This window comes from Lemur catta, chromosome 17 (genome assembly GCF_020740605.2).
Source record: "Lemur catta isolate mLemCat1 chromosome 17, mLemCat1.pri, whole genome shotgun sequence".
Taxonomy (NCBI): Eukaryota; Metazoa; Chordata; class Mammalia; order Primates; family Lemuridae; genus Lemur; species Lemur catta.
This window is the reverse complement of record NC_059144.1, coordinates 6,032,262-6,045,285: the sequence shown is the minus strand read 5'-3', so window position 1 is coordinate 6,045,285 and position 13,024 is coordinate 6,032,262. Positions and strand designations below refer to the sequence as shown.

The following is a 13,024-nucleotide window of genomic DNA, read 5'->3' as shown; positions in this document are numbered from 1 at the left end:
ACCCCCTTACAAATGGAGATTTCCTTTATAGATGCAAATTTCTTTTACAAAGGGCTTCAAAATAGCCAGCTAAACATCAGAAAGTTGTATTCTGGAGACTGATTTCATTTGATTGATGGTCTTTTCAACTCAGTTTATTAGATTACTGACTTCTAGGTGGAGCCCCTTCCATCCTAGGAACGAGGTGTATAAAGAACAACAAGAACAAATCAAAGTGGAGCCCTTTAAGGACGAGGGCAAAGAAAGCATTTGCAGTTTTGGGAGCCCAACATTTAAATAAGCAAAAAGCAGGCACAGCTGGAAGGCAGAGCACCTACATCTTTACAAATTAAGGATCCCACCTTTGCACTGAATCCTGGCTCCCCTAAACAGAGAAACACCATGGACTGCTGCACACCCTTCCCACAGTGCTCCTCACTGCCAAGACTTTCCCTGAGGCTGATGGGCAACCCAAGGCCAGTCAGCCCACTCCATCATCTGCCCATCGGGAGCTGAGGCGGGAGGATCTCTTGAGGCCAGGAGTTGGAGGCAGCAGCGCACCATGATTGCACCTGTGAATAGCCACTGCACCCTCACCTGGACAACATCGTCAGACTTTGTTTCTAAAATAAAAAGAAAGCAAAGAGAGGGACCAAACATATTTAAAAAGGGCTTTCAGTCAACTCAAACAAATTCCCAGAAATAGGACCCAAAAGAGAAAAATCAGAAAGGCTTGCCTATGTATGTACGTATGTATGTTGTATTTATTTATTTATACACAGGGGCTCGCTCTGTCACCCAGGCTGGAGTGCAGTGGTGCAATCATTTTAGGAACTTTTCAAAAGTGACCAGACCAGGAGTGTGTTTTGGGTTGAAATGTGTTGCTTATTCACGTCACTGCTCTAGGTGTCACCCAAGAGTCATGATCGCTCTCTTATGTGGCTCAGACTGCCTCTGTCAGGTGACAGCAGGGTGTTCAAGGTATTGGAGTGACCAGCCCCTTATTTATACCTTTCTAAATGAGCAAGAGTCCCTAAAATGTTCTTCTGGTGAAGAATGCCCTGTGAAGCCACTTCCTGTCCAGGATGGCAGTCTGACCTCAGTTCTGACACCTCTGCCAAGTCTCTAGTCGCCTGGAGCACCCAATGGGTCAGAGCAATCTCCCCCTCTCTCTGGGACAAGAGAACTTGCTGTCATGCCCCTTTTGGTTTAGAATGGGAATTGGTCACAAATGAAAAGACATGTCCACATTATGAACAACGGAAAGCAGCTGCAAGTTTTTAGAGCATGCTTTGTAATTTTATCCCCAAAGAAGCGAAACCCTGGGTGCCTGACCGCCACACCATGGCCCAGACCCCGTGCCATGAGGCAGAGGTGGGAAGCCAGCCCTCTGCAGGGTTCTTTACTTCGATCTCCTGTGCCAAGAAAGAGACTGAAGCCCTCACTTTTAAAGGAAAGACAGGGTTTGGAAAACAGCCCAAATAAAATGTATACCACAGTCGAAAAGAGAAGGGAGGTCTGGATTCAGACTCACCCTTCTGCACCCGGACACCTCTGGAGTCAGAGGACCACATGGGTGTGTTCTGGTGCCGAGCACCGGGTCCCAGAGGGAACGCTGGGGGTCAGGGGAGCGTGGTCACTCTGAGTCCTGATGGCTTAGGCCAGATATGTTGACCTAAAGGGAACAACTGGGAGAAATTATTATAAGTAGGGAGTTTATCTGGGCCACGTTGGAGGGCAGCAACCAATCTATGCTCTCAGGTTGCAGTACTCCAGCTTGGCCCAAATAAACTCTCTACTTGTGTTAATTTTACATCACTTTTTTCCATTAGGTCAACACTGTTCAGGAGAGCAAAGCAGAATCACAGAAAATCTCGAAGGAACTGAGGGATCCATGTGATGCCTGAGTGCCAGCCAGCCACAGCGGTGGCTCCTCAGTGTCCTGAGGGTGGCCAGGTGGATGGCAGGAGAGTCCCAGGAGAGGGAACAGTATGCTAAGGGTCCAGGCAGGAAAACTGGCCACTGGAGACAAGTGGGGGCAGGCGTGCCTGGAGGAGCCAGACACCGGAGGAAGGTGAGGCTGGCTTTGAACTCGGGCCCTGAGCCCCAGAGCAGAGATTGGAGGACGTTCTATCATGTTCCTGCCAGGGGCAAAGAAAAGGGAGAAGCCATGCCTGCCGCCCAGGACTCCTGAACTGTGTCCTCCCGAGCCCCAGACTTGAGTGTGACCTCAGAGCAGAGTGGTTCAGACCTCCCAGGGTCAGGCCTCTGCTGAACTCCACCCACCCACCTCACCCCCACACCAAGCTGAGGCTGCCCCTGCTCTGCTGCCCACAGCCAGTCCCCAGGACAGAGGCAGGCCTGGGGGGGCCCTCCCTCCCCCTTCAGCCTGACCTCACCCTTCAGCCCCAAGACCCCCAAATCCTCCATAGCCATGTGACCCCCCAGTGGTCATGATGGCCTGGTGAGGGTTGCACTCCCACCCCCTGGTCCACAGGAGCCTGGAACACTCCAGAATGAGTTTGGGAGTGGGGATGGGCCTGCCACACTCAGCTTGTAAAGGGCAGGGCTGGACCCCAGGAACAGCCACCTGGAAGGTCTGGGAGATCTGAAAACACCTCTGGGTGGGGCTAGGGGGCCTAGAGCCCTCTCCCTCTCCCTGAAAGGGAAAGATTGCACAGGGCTCAGGGGGGTCCCAGGCCCTGCTGCACCTGTTTCCCCCTCTGTGAAGTGGGGGTGCCCCTGCCCACCCCAGGGGAGGCTGTGCCAGGAAGCTGCACCTCATGTCAGCCCCAGGTTGGCGTCAGGAGCCCATTTTACAGTCAAGAAAACCGAGGCTAGGCACAGTTGGGCCCCAGAGCTGTTTGTCCTGCTGAGGCAGGTGGATCACTTGAGACCAGCAGTTTGACACCAGCCTGAGCAAGAGCGAGACCTCGCCTCTACAAAAAATAGAAAATTAGCCAGGTGCGGTGGCACTCTCCTGTAGTCCCAGCTCTTCAGGGGGCTGAGGCAGGAGGATTGCTTAAGCCCAGGAGTTTGAGGTTGCGGTGAGTTGTGATCATGCCAGGAGATGGGGAGAAAAAAGAGGAGTTCCAGGGGAGGAAAAGGGAGGGAAGAAACAACAGTAAAACAGTGATTCCCCCAAGCTAAAGGGCCTACAGCTCCAGGTACAACCTGCCCAGCATCTTGAACCAGTGCAAACAGGGCTCAAAACACATCCTGTGGAAACTTCCAGTGACTCTTGAGGGTCCCCTGCTGCAGGCAGATGGAGGGGGTGCAGGGAGGCGCCCGCTTCCAAGAGCCCACTTTCCACTCGACCTTCCCTGCAACACTGAGCCAGGCGCCAGCCCACAGTGGGCCTTGGAAAGACAAAGTCTCTCCCTGCTGGGGCTCTACAGTCCAGTGGGGGTGTCAGGAGATGAGCTACTAACACAAGAGAGCACGAGCGCTCTAGCGTCTCCCAGGGACACACACCGGAGAGCAAGGCTGGTCTCCAAGGCCAAGGGGGCAGCTACCCTGCGGTGGGAGGGCCCAACCACAAGCCCCCGGAGTTGGCAGAAGACACCTTCAGTCAGGCCGACTCGGCACATTTTCTTCCCACATGCTTTCCTGTGAGGCTACCTGAAAGTAGGAGGGAGGGAGGGAGACAGAACACGGGTCCAGGGGAAGGTGGTTCTGAGCCGCAGAGTAAAGCTCGGGCAGGAGGGTGGACAGCGGGAATGCCCAGCTGGCCGGGGCAAGAGGGCGGAGGCACCAGGAGGTGCCCCGAGACAAAGGGATGGCTGGATGCTGGAGGACGTACAGACGTGACAAAGGCAGATGATGCGGGAGAAGGGAAAAGGCCAACATGATGTCCAGGAAAACGGCTGTCCGGAAAAGAGAGCGCACTCCCAGCTCACTGGCCAGGCCACGAGCGACACCTACATGCAGACGTCACAGATGCTCCGTATTGACTCACCTCCGGCCAAGCAGGACAGCCCTGTGTGGCTCCAGGGCAAACATGAAGCGAAACTGCTCACCGGCGCTGCCTGTGCTCCCCGCACCGGAAGCCCATTTGGGCCTCCCCAGCCCTGATGGCCCCTGCTCTTGTCAAGGTCACCAATGACCAGAGTTGCCACATCTGCTGGTCATCCCAGGCCTTGCCTACCCTCTGTGGCATGTGACACACTGAACCCCAATTCCTGAAGCCCTCACCTGGTCTTCCAGGACACCTCTCAGTTCTCTTCCTGCCTGTGGTGGCTCCATTGCCCCCAGGGCTCCCTCCACTGTCTGCTGTCCATGCTCAGGCCATAGGGATCTCAGCCAGCACTCCTGTCCCAACCTGCTCCCTGCAGCCCCCTTCCCGGTGCAACCACCCAGTAGCCTCCTGCCTCCCTCTAATCCACATCCACCTACCCACAAACCCCGCTGCCACCACTTTCAAACACATCCAGAATCCAGCTGCCTCTCACACTGGCCTCCGCACCAGCACCCGGTGGCCACCTCCTCAGCTCTGATGGCTGCAGTCATGCCCTCATAGGCCAGTTCTGTGCTCACCCAGCCAGTCCGTTCCCAGCCAGCGGCCAGAAGTGTCCAGCTCACAACCATCAGCCCACATCCTTGCCCCAAACCCCACAGGGCTCCACCATGCTGCGCCAACACTCTCCTGACACTGGCCATGTTCTCTGCAGGCCCTGGGCCCCCTTGCTGGACAGAGGCACACGCACATCAGCCCCTGGCCCCTCCACACCCGAGTCTGCCTGGCGCATGCCCCTGCATCACCCCAAAGGGCACCTCCTGAGAGGCTTCTACAAGCACTCTCGGCTGACCCCATCTCTTACAGTGACAGCAATAAGCCCCAATCTGTGCCAGGGCTCATGGCTGCCCCTCAAATATGGGACACTAAATTTAAATTTTGGATAAATAATAATTTTTAGTGTAAGTTCATCCCAAATATTGCATGGGACTACACTTAAAAAGTATTTGTTGTTCTTGTATTTGGTGTGCTAAATCTGTCTACCCAAAGCTACATTCCCTGCCTCCCTTGCAGCTAGGAGTGGCCACGTGACTAAGGCCAGCCAATGGGACATGAGCACTGCCTGGGCCATGCCCTTCTTTGCCACTTCTGCTCAGGCACTGCTGAGCTGGGGACAGGAGTCTGGCTCTGTACCACACCCCTCTGGCCCAGGTTGAAGGGCCAATGAAGGCCCAAGGCCTGCCATGGCCTCAGAACCCCTCAAGTCTCTCCCTGGCCCACTTCAGAGTTCTTCACAGGCACCTCTTGCTGCACATCCAACTTGGTCCCTCCACTGTGGTGTGAGCTGCCCAGGGAGCACTCTGTCCGCTGGGGAGCCTGCATGTCAGGACAGGCTAGTGGGGGCAGGCAAAGGACAGGAACATGGAGTCAGTACCTGGCAGTCAGCAGGGGCAATAAAGATCACCACGGGACAGAGCAGAGGCAGGGGCTGGTGAGCTAAAAGGCCTCCTCTCAGAGAGTGGACCAGGACTGTCCAGCCCTACCTGCCTGAGATAGCAGCACCTGTGCTGTGGCAGTGACAAGCAGGGAACTAAAGCCACAGAGAGCCCAAGTGTCCTGCCCAGGTGAGTGGCAGTCACTTCCAGTCTTTGCCCTGCTGTGCTCCTGGGTTTGTTTCTAACAATGTGCATGCATTACTTTGACAAAAGGCTCTACTTTTACTTTAAAAAGCATGTACAGAAAGAATAAAGGGAGAAAGGTGTGACTTGCTTCACCCGGAGGTCACCTGCTGGGTGCTGGGTGCACAGGCCTGTGCCAGCTCCCTGTCCAGGAGGTCCCGGTGCCCAGGGGCCAGGGTCAGGGCTGAGGCTGGGGGTGGCAATCCCAGCCCTCCCTTCCCTGAAGAGGCACTGGCCAGCCACCCTCGCTGCCCCAGCAGCCACAGGCTGTATGGCCTGCCACTCAGCCTCCAGTGAGCCCACTCCATGCAGAGTCTTGGGGGGCTCAGCCCTGGGGTGTCAGGGGCATAGGGCATTTTCTCCACTTGCTCATCCTCCAAGCAAGGACAGCAGGCAATGAGCAGGCCCCTGGAAGGTGGGCTTGTCGTGGCACACATGCCTGTGGGTGCAGGTGCACACAAGAGGATGGAAGTGTATATCTATCTCTCAGCACTGGCATGAGACAGGTGGCAAGAGGGCCCCCACTCACATAGAACTGGGGAACCAAGGCCCAGAGAGGGGCCCAACCAACCAGGGGCTCCTAGGGATGATGCAGGGGGCTCTGGTGTCCAGAGCAGGGAGAAAGGACACAGGCATGCTGGCTGGGCGTTTATTGACAAGGGACAGTGCTGGTGAGGGTCCTCAGCGCCCGGTCGGCCAGCAGGCACACAGGGCCCGGCGCTCGGCCTGTAGGAGGAGGGTCTCCGTCTGCAAAGCAACAAGAGGCCATGAGGGTGTGGCATGGCTGCCCACTGGCCATCTCCCCCAGGGCCTCCAGACCACCCAGGGAAGCCCGTCTCCAGCTGCTTCTGACAGGCCCTGCACGTGGTAACCCCAAGCCAGATGACTGCCCCGCCTTCCTTTAGCTCACACCCCCTCTCAGGGGGCCACTGTCAGCCAACACCCCCAAGGGTAAGCTGGGGTCTGCTCCTCCAGGAGTCCAGCTCCAGACCCCATGGCGGGAGAGGGGGCTCCCAGTTTCTGCCTGGGTCCTCTGGAACTGTCCAGAGAAGGGCACCAGGACTTGTAAGGGATGGATGGGCCAGGCAGGGCTCTCCCCTTCCTGAACTCTCCTTTCCAGGTCGAAGCACAAGTTTCTGCCACAGATGAAAACGTTCTTGGCTGTGCCTTGTGTGTCCAGTCTTCGGAGTGTTTAGTCAATGTTTGTGTCTCCCCACACCCCCTTTCTCTGCCCCACTTTCCTCTCTTGACTCCCGGACCTCACCCGCCACCTGGGGAATCCTGGACTGGGCTGGCAATCTCTCTCCAGCGGCCAGGTCTGCCACAGCGCCCAGACCCAGGGTAGAGGAGTCACAGGCCTCCGGGGGGCGGGGCTAGAAAGTATATTGGGCATAGGGGGTGCTCAAGGATGAGGACTGTGCCTACAAGGATCACAGAAGCTGCCAATAAATGGGGGTGGAAGATTAGGGACACGCCTGGGCGTCCTGGAACTGGCTCTACGTTCACCGGAGGGCACCTCTTCCACACCCTTTGCTCCTGTCCCGAGCCCCAGTAAAGCCTGGGGCCACCCTGGGGTGCCAAGCGGCCCTCACCCGCGCGTCCAGGCTGTAGGCTGTCTTCCGCAGGTCCTGCAGGGCGCGCTGCATGAACTCGAACGCGTGGCAGTCTACGCACGGGCGGCCTGCGGAGGGGGGGGGTGACGGGAGAGGAGTGCCATCTGGAGGGGGTCCCTTGCACGACCACACCCGCACCCCAGCCGTGCTCCAGCCAGGAGATTGGCCCCCCTCCCCACTCCACCATCTCCTGCCGACGGGAGCATCTGCTGCGGGAACAAAGGAGAGGCGCGGCCCACACCCCCACCCCGTGCTCCACAGGGTCGCCCCGGGGCACTAACTCTGCGCAGGGATGGCGCTCCCGGTGGCAGGTTCGGCGCGGGCCTGGGTGCCCAGCAGCGCCAGGCTCAGCAGCAGCAGCAGCGGCAGCGGCGGCAACATCGACATCGGGGACCTGCGCGCCGGCGGGGGGGCCATGGCCGAGGAAGCCCGGGCCGCCCTGCAGTGGGCGGGAGGGAGTCAGCGGTGCTAGCCGCACGCTGGGCCCGCGAAGCACCGCAGCTACACCCCACCCTCTGGCCCGCGACCTCAGCCCCACCCACTCCCAGGACCACAAACCTCTGCCCTATCCCCCAGGCCCGTGACCCCAGCCCACGCCCCCCTCATCCGGCCCGGGACCCCAGCCCTACCCACTCCCAGGGCCTCGATCCCCCGCCTCAGCCCCCAGGCCCACGACCCCAACCCACTCCCAGGGCCGCCAACTGCAGCCCACCTACCCACTCCCCGGGCCCGCGACCCCTGCCCCACCCCCCGGGCCCGCGACCCCAGCCCCACCCATTCCCAGAGCCCCGAAGCCCCGCCCCACTGCAAGGGCCTGCAACCCCAGCCCGCCTCCCGGGTGTCAAGAATTCCTCCCCTGGACGCCCACACCCCCGTCCTTACCGCAGTTCAGGGACCCCGCGATTAGCAGCTCGGGCGACTTAGGAAGACGTTACGCGGCCGCTGAGCACAGCGCATGCTCCCCGACCCGACCCCTCCCGGGCCCCCACCCGACGTCGTTGTCATGGAAACCCGGAGACTGCTCGAGCGGCCAGTTTAAAGGGACCGAGGGGGTACCCAGGACTCCCGCGTGTCCAGGCCTGGCCACTGGCGGTGCCCGGGAGCAGCGTCTGGGCCGCAGCCGGTGGAGTCGAGGGCTCCCTGGAGTATGCGGCGCCTGGGCGGACCCTCCAGAGCGCGCCGCCGGCGGGAACAAAGCTAAGGAAGTGGGAGAAGTGCGTCTGCCGCTGGGGGCCTGTCCCGATGGAGGGGCTCGGTGCACGCCAGCGGCCCGGGGCGCGGCAAGGGCGGACGCGCGCGCTCCGCTCCCGGGCCGGTGGGGCCCAGAGTGGGGTCGGACCGCCCAGGGAGGTCCGGCCCGTGGGGGAATCCACCACTCCCCTTGCCCCACCTCCACCTGTCTGCTGTCGGGAGGCCTGACCACACCGCCGCCGCCGTGTGCCCAGAGGGGACGGTCGCTCGGCCCCGGTGCAGGAGCTTCTCCGTGAACTCAGGGCTGTTGGGCCTGGGCTCTAGCGGCCGGTGGAGACCATCCCTCCCAGAGGGACGAGGTCTCCCCGCACGCGTGGCCCCGGGGGGGGGCGTGAGACTCGCATTTGCCAGACGCCCACGGGGGCCACTGGCGGCGCGAGGCTCCTTAAGTCTAACACCGATGCGGGGCCGTGACCTCGGGAGAAGGAGCCCCAGGCTCACGTGAGTGCCGGCGTTCCCCCACTCCCCAGCCGGTAGCGTGTGCGGTGGCCGGGATCCCGCTCGGGGCCCAGAGCTGACTTCCAGCCAGGCCCATTCCTGGTGGCGGGGCCAAGCCTCGGGCGCCTCCCCTGCGTGGGTCCACTCCCAGCTAGCCGCCCTCTACCCCGCACCTCCGGACGCCTGGCCGGTGGTCACGCTGGCACAACGTGGTGACGTCCGAGCGCCCAAGCTTCTCCCGCGGTCAAAGTTGGCCGGACTCGGTTGGGTGTCTGGACCGTGAGAAGGTTTGGGAGGCCCGGTGGGAGGTGTGTTCGTGACCGCCACTCTCCGCTCCCAGTTGGGCGGACACCGGGGTTTGGGGACCGGGTCGTGCTCAGGGTAGGCAGGGTCCAAGCGGCGGCTCCATGTCCTGGACGCCCGGAAGCCAGTGGCTTTCGCGTGTGTGGCGCCCGGTGCCCAGGGTCAAGCGGTCACGGTCACCAGGTGAGGTGGGGCAGCCCGCGGCCCCTGGGTTGGACGTGCGCCCCAAGGGCGCCACACCTCTGGCTGGACTCCAGTGGTGTCATTGTAGGTCACAGTAACCTCAAACTGCTGGGCTCAAGCCATCCTCCTATCTCAGCCTCCCAAGTAGCTGGGAATACCGGCGCCACCACCATGCCTGGCTAATATTTCTGTTTTTTATAGAGACGGGGTCGCTCTTGTTCAGGCTGGTCTTAAACTCCCGAGCTCAAGCGATCCTCCTGCCTCGGCCTCCCAGAGTGCTAGGGTTACCGGCGTGAGCCCCCGCGCCCGCCCGGCCGCAGGCTTTTTCCTACCCAGTAGGTCCCACGCTGCCTCTAGCTGTGACCTCCTGTCACCCCCCACCGCAGACAGCTGTTTTCCGGGGGGAAGGGGCACTGGCGTGCCCCTGAGACTCGGCTCGGGCTACGGAGTGGAGCGCGCCGAGCCAAGCACGGCTGAGACCCGCAGGGCTGGCGCTGGTTCCACGAGGGCTGTGTCGCAACGAGGGTCCAGGGGCCGGTGCGTCCCCAGTGCCTGGCGGGCGCTCCTCACACACCTCCTACCTCCCCGGCGCCCCGCGGTCCTCTCCTGCGGGCCCGTTTCATCCCACGGCCCAGTCTGACCATGGCTGCCCCCGCGCACACCTCACCTACCGCGCGCCCCTGCCAGAGGACGTGTGGCCCTCCGTCCCGTGACATCCGGCCTGGTGGGCGCGGCCGCGCCCTGGCTCCCGCCTCCCTCACACCCCAGTTTTCCCTTCTCCGCAGGAGCGTTCTCTCCGGCAAACCCGCTGTGGCTCTTTAACGCGCGAACAAAACAGCTCCCAGCGTCTCTCCGCCAGCGCCAGCGATTCCTGCTCCTTCCTCTCTGGAGCCGCTGCCGGCCCCCAGGCTCTCCTGCCCGCTCCTTTTCGTGTCCCCTCCCCTCAGCTCACCACTGTTCTTTCAGAAATCCCGCCAGACCCACCTCAGGGCCGCCAGGATCGCCTCTGCCCCTGCCCCTCCACACGCCCCACGCCTGGGCGCCGCTCCTGTCTCCGGTCAGAGGGACCTTTCAGAAACAGCAAAAGCGTGGCAGGCGCGGGGGCTCACGCCTCCGGTAATCCTCGCTCTTTGAGGCTGAGGCGGGAGGATCGCTTGAGCTCAGAGTTCGAGACCAGCCTGAGCCAGAGCAAGACCCCGTCTCTACTAAAAATAGAAAATTAGCCGGGTGTAGTGGTAGTCCCAGCTCCTCAGAAGGCTGAGGCAGGAGGGTGGCTGGAGCCCAGGAGTTGAAGGTTGCTGTGAGCTATGATGACCTCCACGCAGGGCGACAGAGTGAGACTTTCAAAAAAAAAAAATTGTAAAATACACATAACAAACTTTACCATTTTAACCAATTTTTTTTTTTTTTTTTTTTTTTTGAGACAGAGTCTCACTCTGTTGGCCGGGCTACAGTGCCCAGGCGACAGCAACCTCAAACTCCTGCCTCAGCCTCCCGAGTAGCTGGGACTACAGGCATGTGCCACAAAGCCCAGGTAATGTTTCCTGTTTGTTTTTAGTTGTCCAGCTAATTTCTTTCTATTTTTTTAGTAGACACGGAGTCTCGCTCTTGCTCAGACTGATCTCAAACTCCTGAGCTCAAACGATCCTCCTGCCTCACCCTCCCAGAGTGCTAGGATTACAGGCGTGAGCCACCGCGCCCGGCCTAAGACAAAGGTTTTTAAATGAAAAATGAGGATTGCATAATTGTTTTAAGATAATTATCCTTGGCTACAAGGATCAATAACAAGGGTGATGCTATTCCAAGTTTGCATAGGCAATTGCTGGGCAGATGTCCTCAAAGAAGTATTTTTTGTGTAAGGTTGAAATGGCCTTTGTGCAAGGTTGTGGGTTTTGCAGTCTTTTGTGATAGCTCTTGTTGCCAGGCATTTCTGCATGAGAACCCTCTCCCTGGCCTCTCCCGGCTCTATTTGTCAGGGTTTTTTATTGTTGATTATTAACACAACGAAAAAGTTGTGTTGTTTTTTTAACCAACTCCATGTTGGTTGTGATAACTTTCACGTTTCCCTATTTAGGTCAAGATCTTTCACCAAAAACATCACTAATCAATCATCCTGTAATTAGGTTTGGATTGTCCCTTAGTTCTGGGTTGGACCTGTCTGGGTTGCTAGTCTGGCCCACGTTAGAGGGAGTAATTGGCAGCTAGGAGTCTGTGAAAACCCTTTTACCCACATTTGAGTAACAAGGGAGATTTGGAGGGAGTAGCTCTCAGGCTAGTTCTGCCTGAAGTCCATTTTTTAAGTTCAATTTTGTCTGTGCCATAGGCATTGGCTATCATCTCAAAGTGCTGGGCCAGCTTTATTCCATTAGGAGCTGTATTTCTGCAGAAATTCAACTGGTAGCAGGTACAAAGTTTAAAAAAAAAATACAAAGTAAAATGATAACCTCAGTTTGCATAGTAGTTTGGAGCCATGAACCTAGGCTTAAAGGTAACCAATTATTTTTGGTAGAGGTGGGGTCTGCTATGTTGCCCAGGTTGATCTCAAATTCCTAGCTTCAAGCAATCCTCCTGCTTTGGCTTCCCAAAGTACTGGGATTACAGGTGTGAGCCACCCTAGCCAACCCCAGTCACTTTACTTTAGGACAAAAGCTTATAAGATTCTTTCTCTTACAAAATTATTCTCTTTTTTTAACTTTTCTTACCAAAAATACATCTTCATACCCAAAACTTTCTTCACATCTCTCTCTCTCTTTCTCATACTTAACTGGTTCCTTTCTATCTTGTTTCTATTTCCTTTCTAAATCCATATTTTGAAACAAGCTTTAGCCTCTGAATTAGAAAAAATTATTATTTTCCCCAATAAATAATACATTTTTATACCTTCCTTATACTTTCTGTCATCAAAACCACATCTTTTTGGTAGACTTTATATATAGAATTATATGTATATTAACCAGAATTTTAACTCTTAGAAACCTTAATTTCTAAGAAGCAATTTTGAACTGTGACATTAGTATTTTATAGATGAGAACCATTTTATAATTTTTAAAAACAGGTTTCCCTATAATATAATTTTTTGATAGTAACTCTACTTAACGAATCCAATAAGAGTACAAACCCAGCCCTCCCCCACCATCAAAAAAAACCAGAACTAATCATTTACACAAATCCCACTTGTGTTATTTATACATTCCACCTATTTAATGCTTTCTTTTATTTGTATACCTAAAGTGTATGTTGATTCCTAGACAATGAAAAGATCTTTGGCAGAGCTAAGGATTGCTCATTGAAAATTAAATTTAATCTAGCAAAATATATTAATTCAACTGTCCTGGGCACTGATGTCAAAGGTATTATGATGCAACAAGACACTAAACAACATAGTTTCAAAATATTTATTTTTATGTATTTATCATTTTTTTTTTTTTTGTCCTGAGGCAGGGTCTCACTATGTTGCCCTGGGTAGAGTGTAGTGGCATCATCATAGCTCACTGCAACCTCGAACTCCTGAGCTCAAGCGATCCTTTTGCCTCAGCCTCCCGAGGAGCTGGGACTACAGGCCCACATTACCACACCCAGCTAATTTTTCCATTTTTTGTAGAGAGAGGGTCTCGCTCTTGCTC

General features: G+C 56.8%; 1 protein-coding gene across 1 annotated transcript; it reads right to left on the bottom strand.

The window, feature by feature from the left end:
* Positions 1–6,248: 6,248 nt before the first annotated feature.
* Positions 6,249–8,210, bottom strand: C17H4orf48 (chromosome 17 C4orf48 homolog). Its single transcript, XM_045528284.1, has 4 exons — positions 8,109–8,210; positions 7,508–7,665; positions 7,206–7,294; positions 6,249–6,360 (listed from the first exon to the last, which is right to left on the bottom strand). The coding sequence occupies exons 2-4, from the start codon at positions 7,641–7,643 to the stop codon at positions 6,295–6,297; spliced, it is 291 nt and encodes a 96-aa protein (XP_045384240.1). The 5' UTR covers positions 7,644–7,665; positions 8,109–8,210; the 3' UTR covers positions 6,249–6,294.
* Positions 8,211–13,024: the final 4,814 nt, after the last annotated feature.

Coding starts and splice junctions, on each gene's coding strand:
- C17H4orf48 (XM_045528284.1), bottom strand. CDS start 7,643: ATGGCCCCCCCGCCGGCGCGCAGGTCCCCGATGTCGATGTTGCCGCCG. Junction 7,295..7,507: donor GAGCGCCATCCCTGCGCAGA/GTTAGTGCCCCG, acceptor CCCCCTCCGCAG/GCCGCCCGTGCGTAGACTGC. Junction 6,361..7,205: donor CCTACAGCCTGGACGCGCGG/GTGAGGGCCGCT, acceptor GTTGCTTTGCAG/ACGGAGACCCTCCTCCTACA.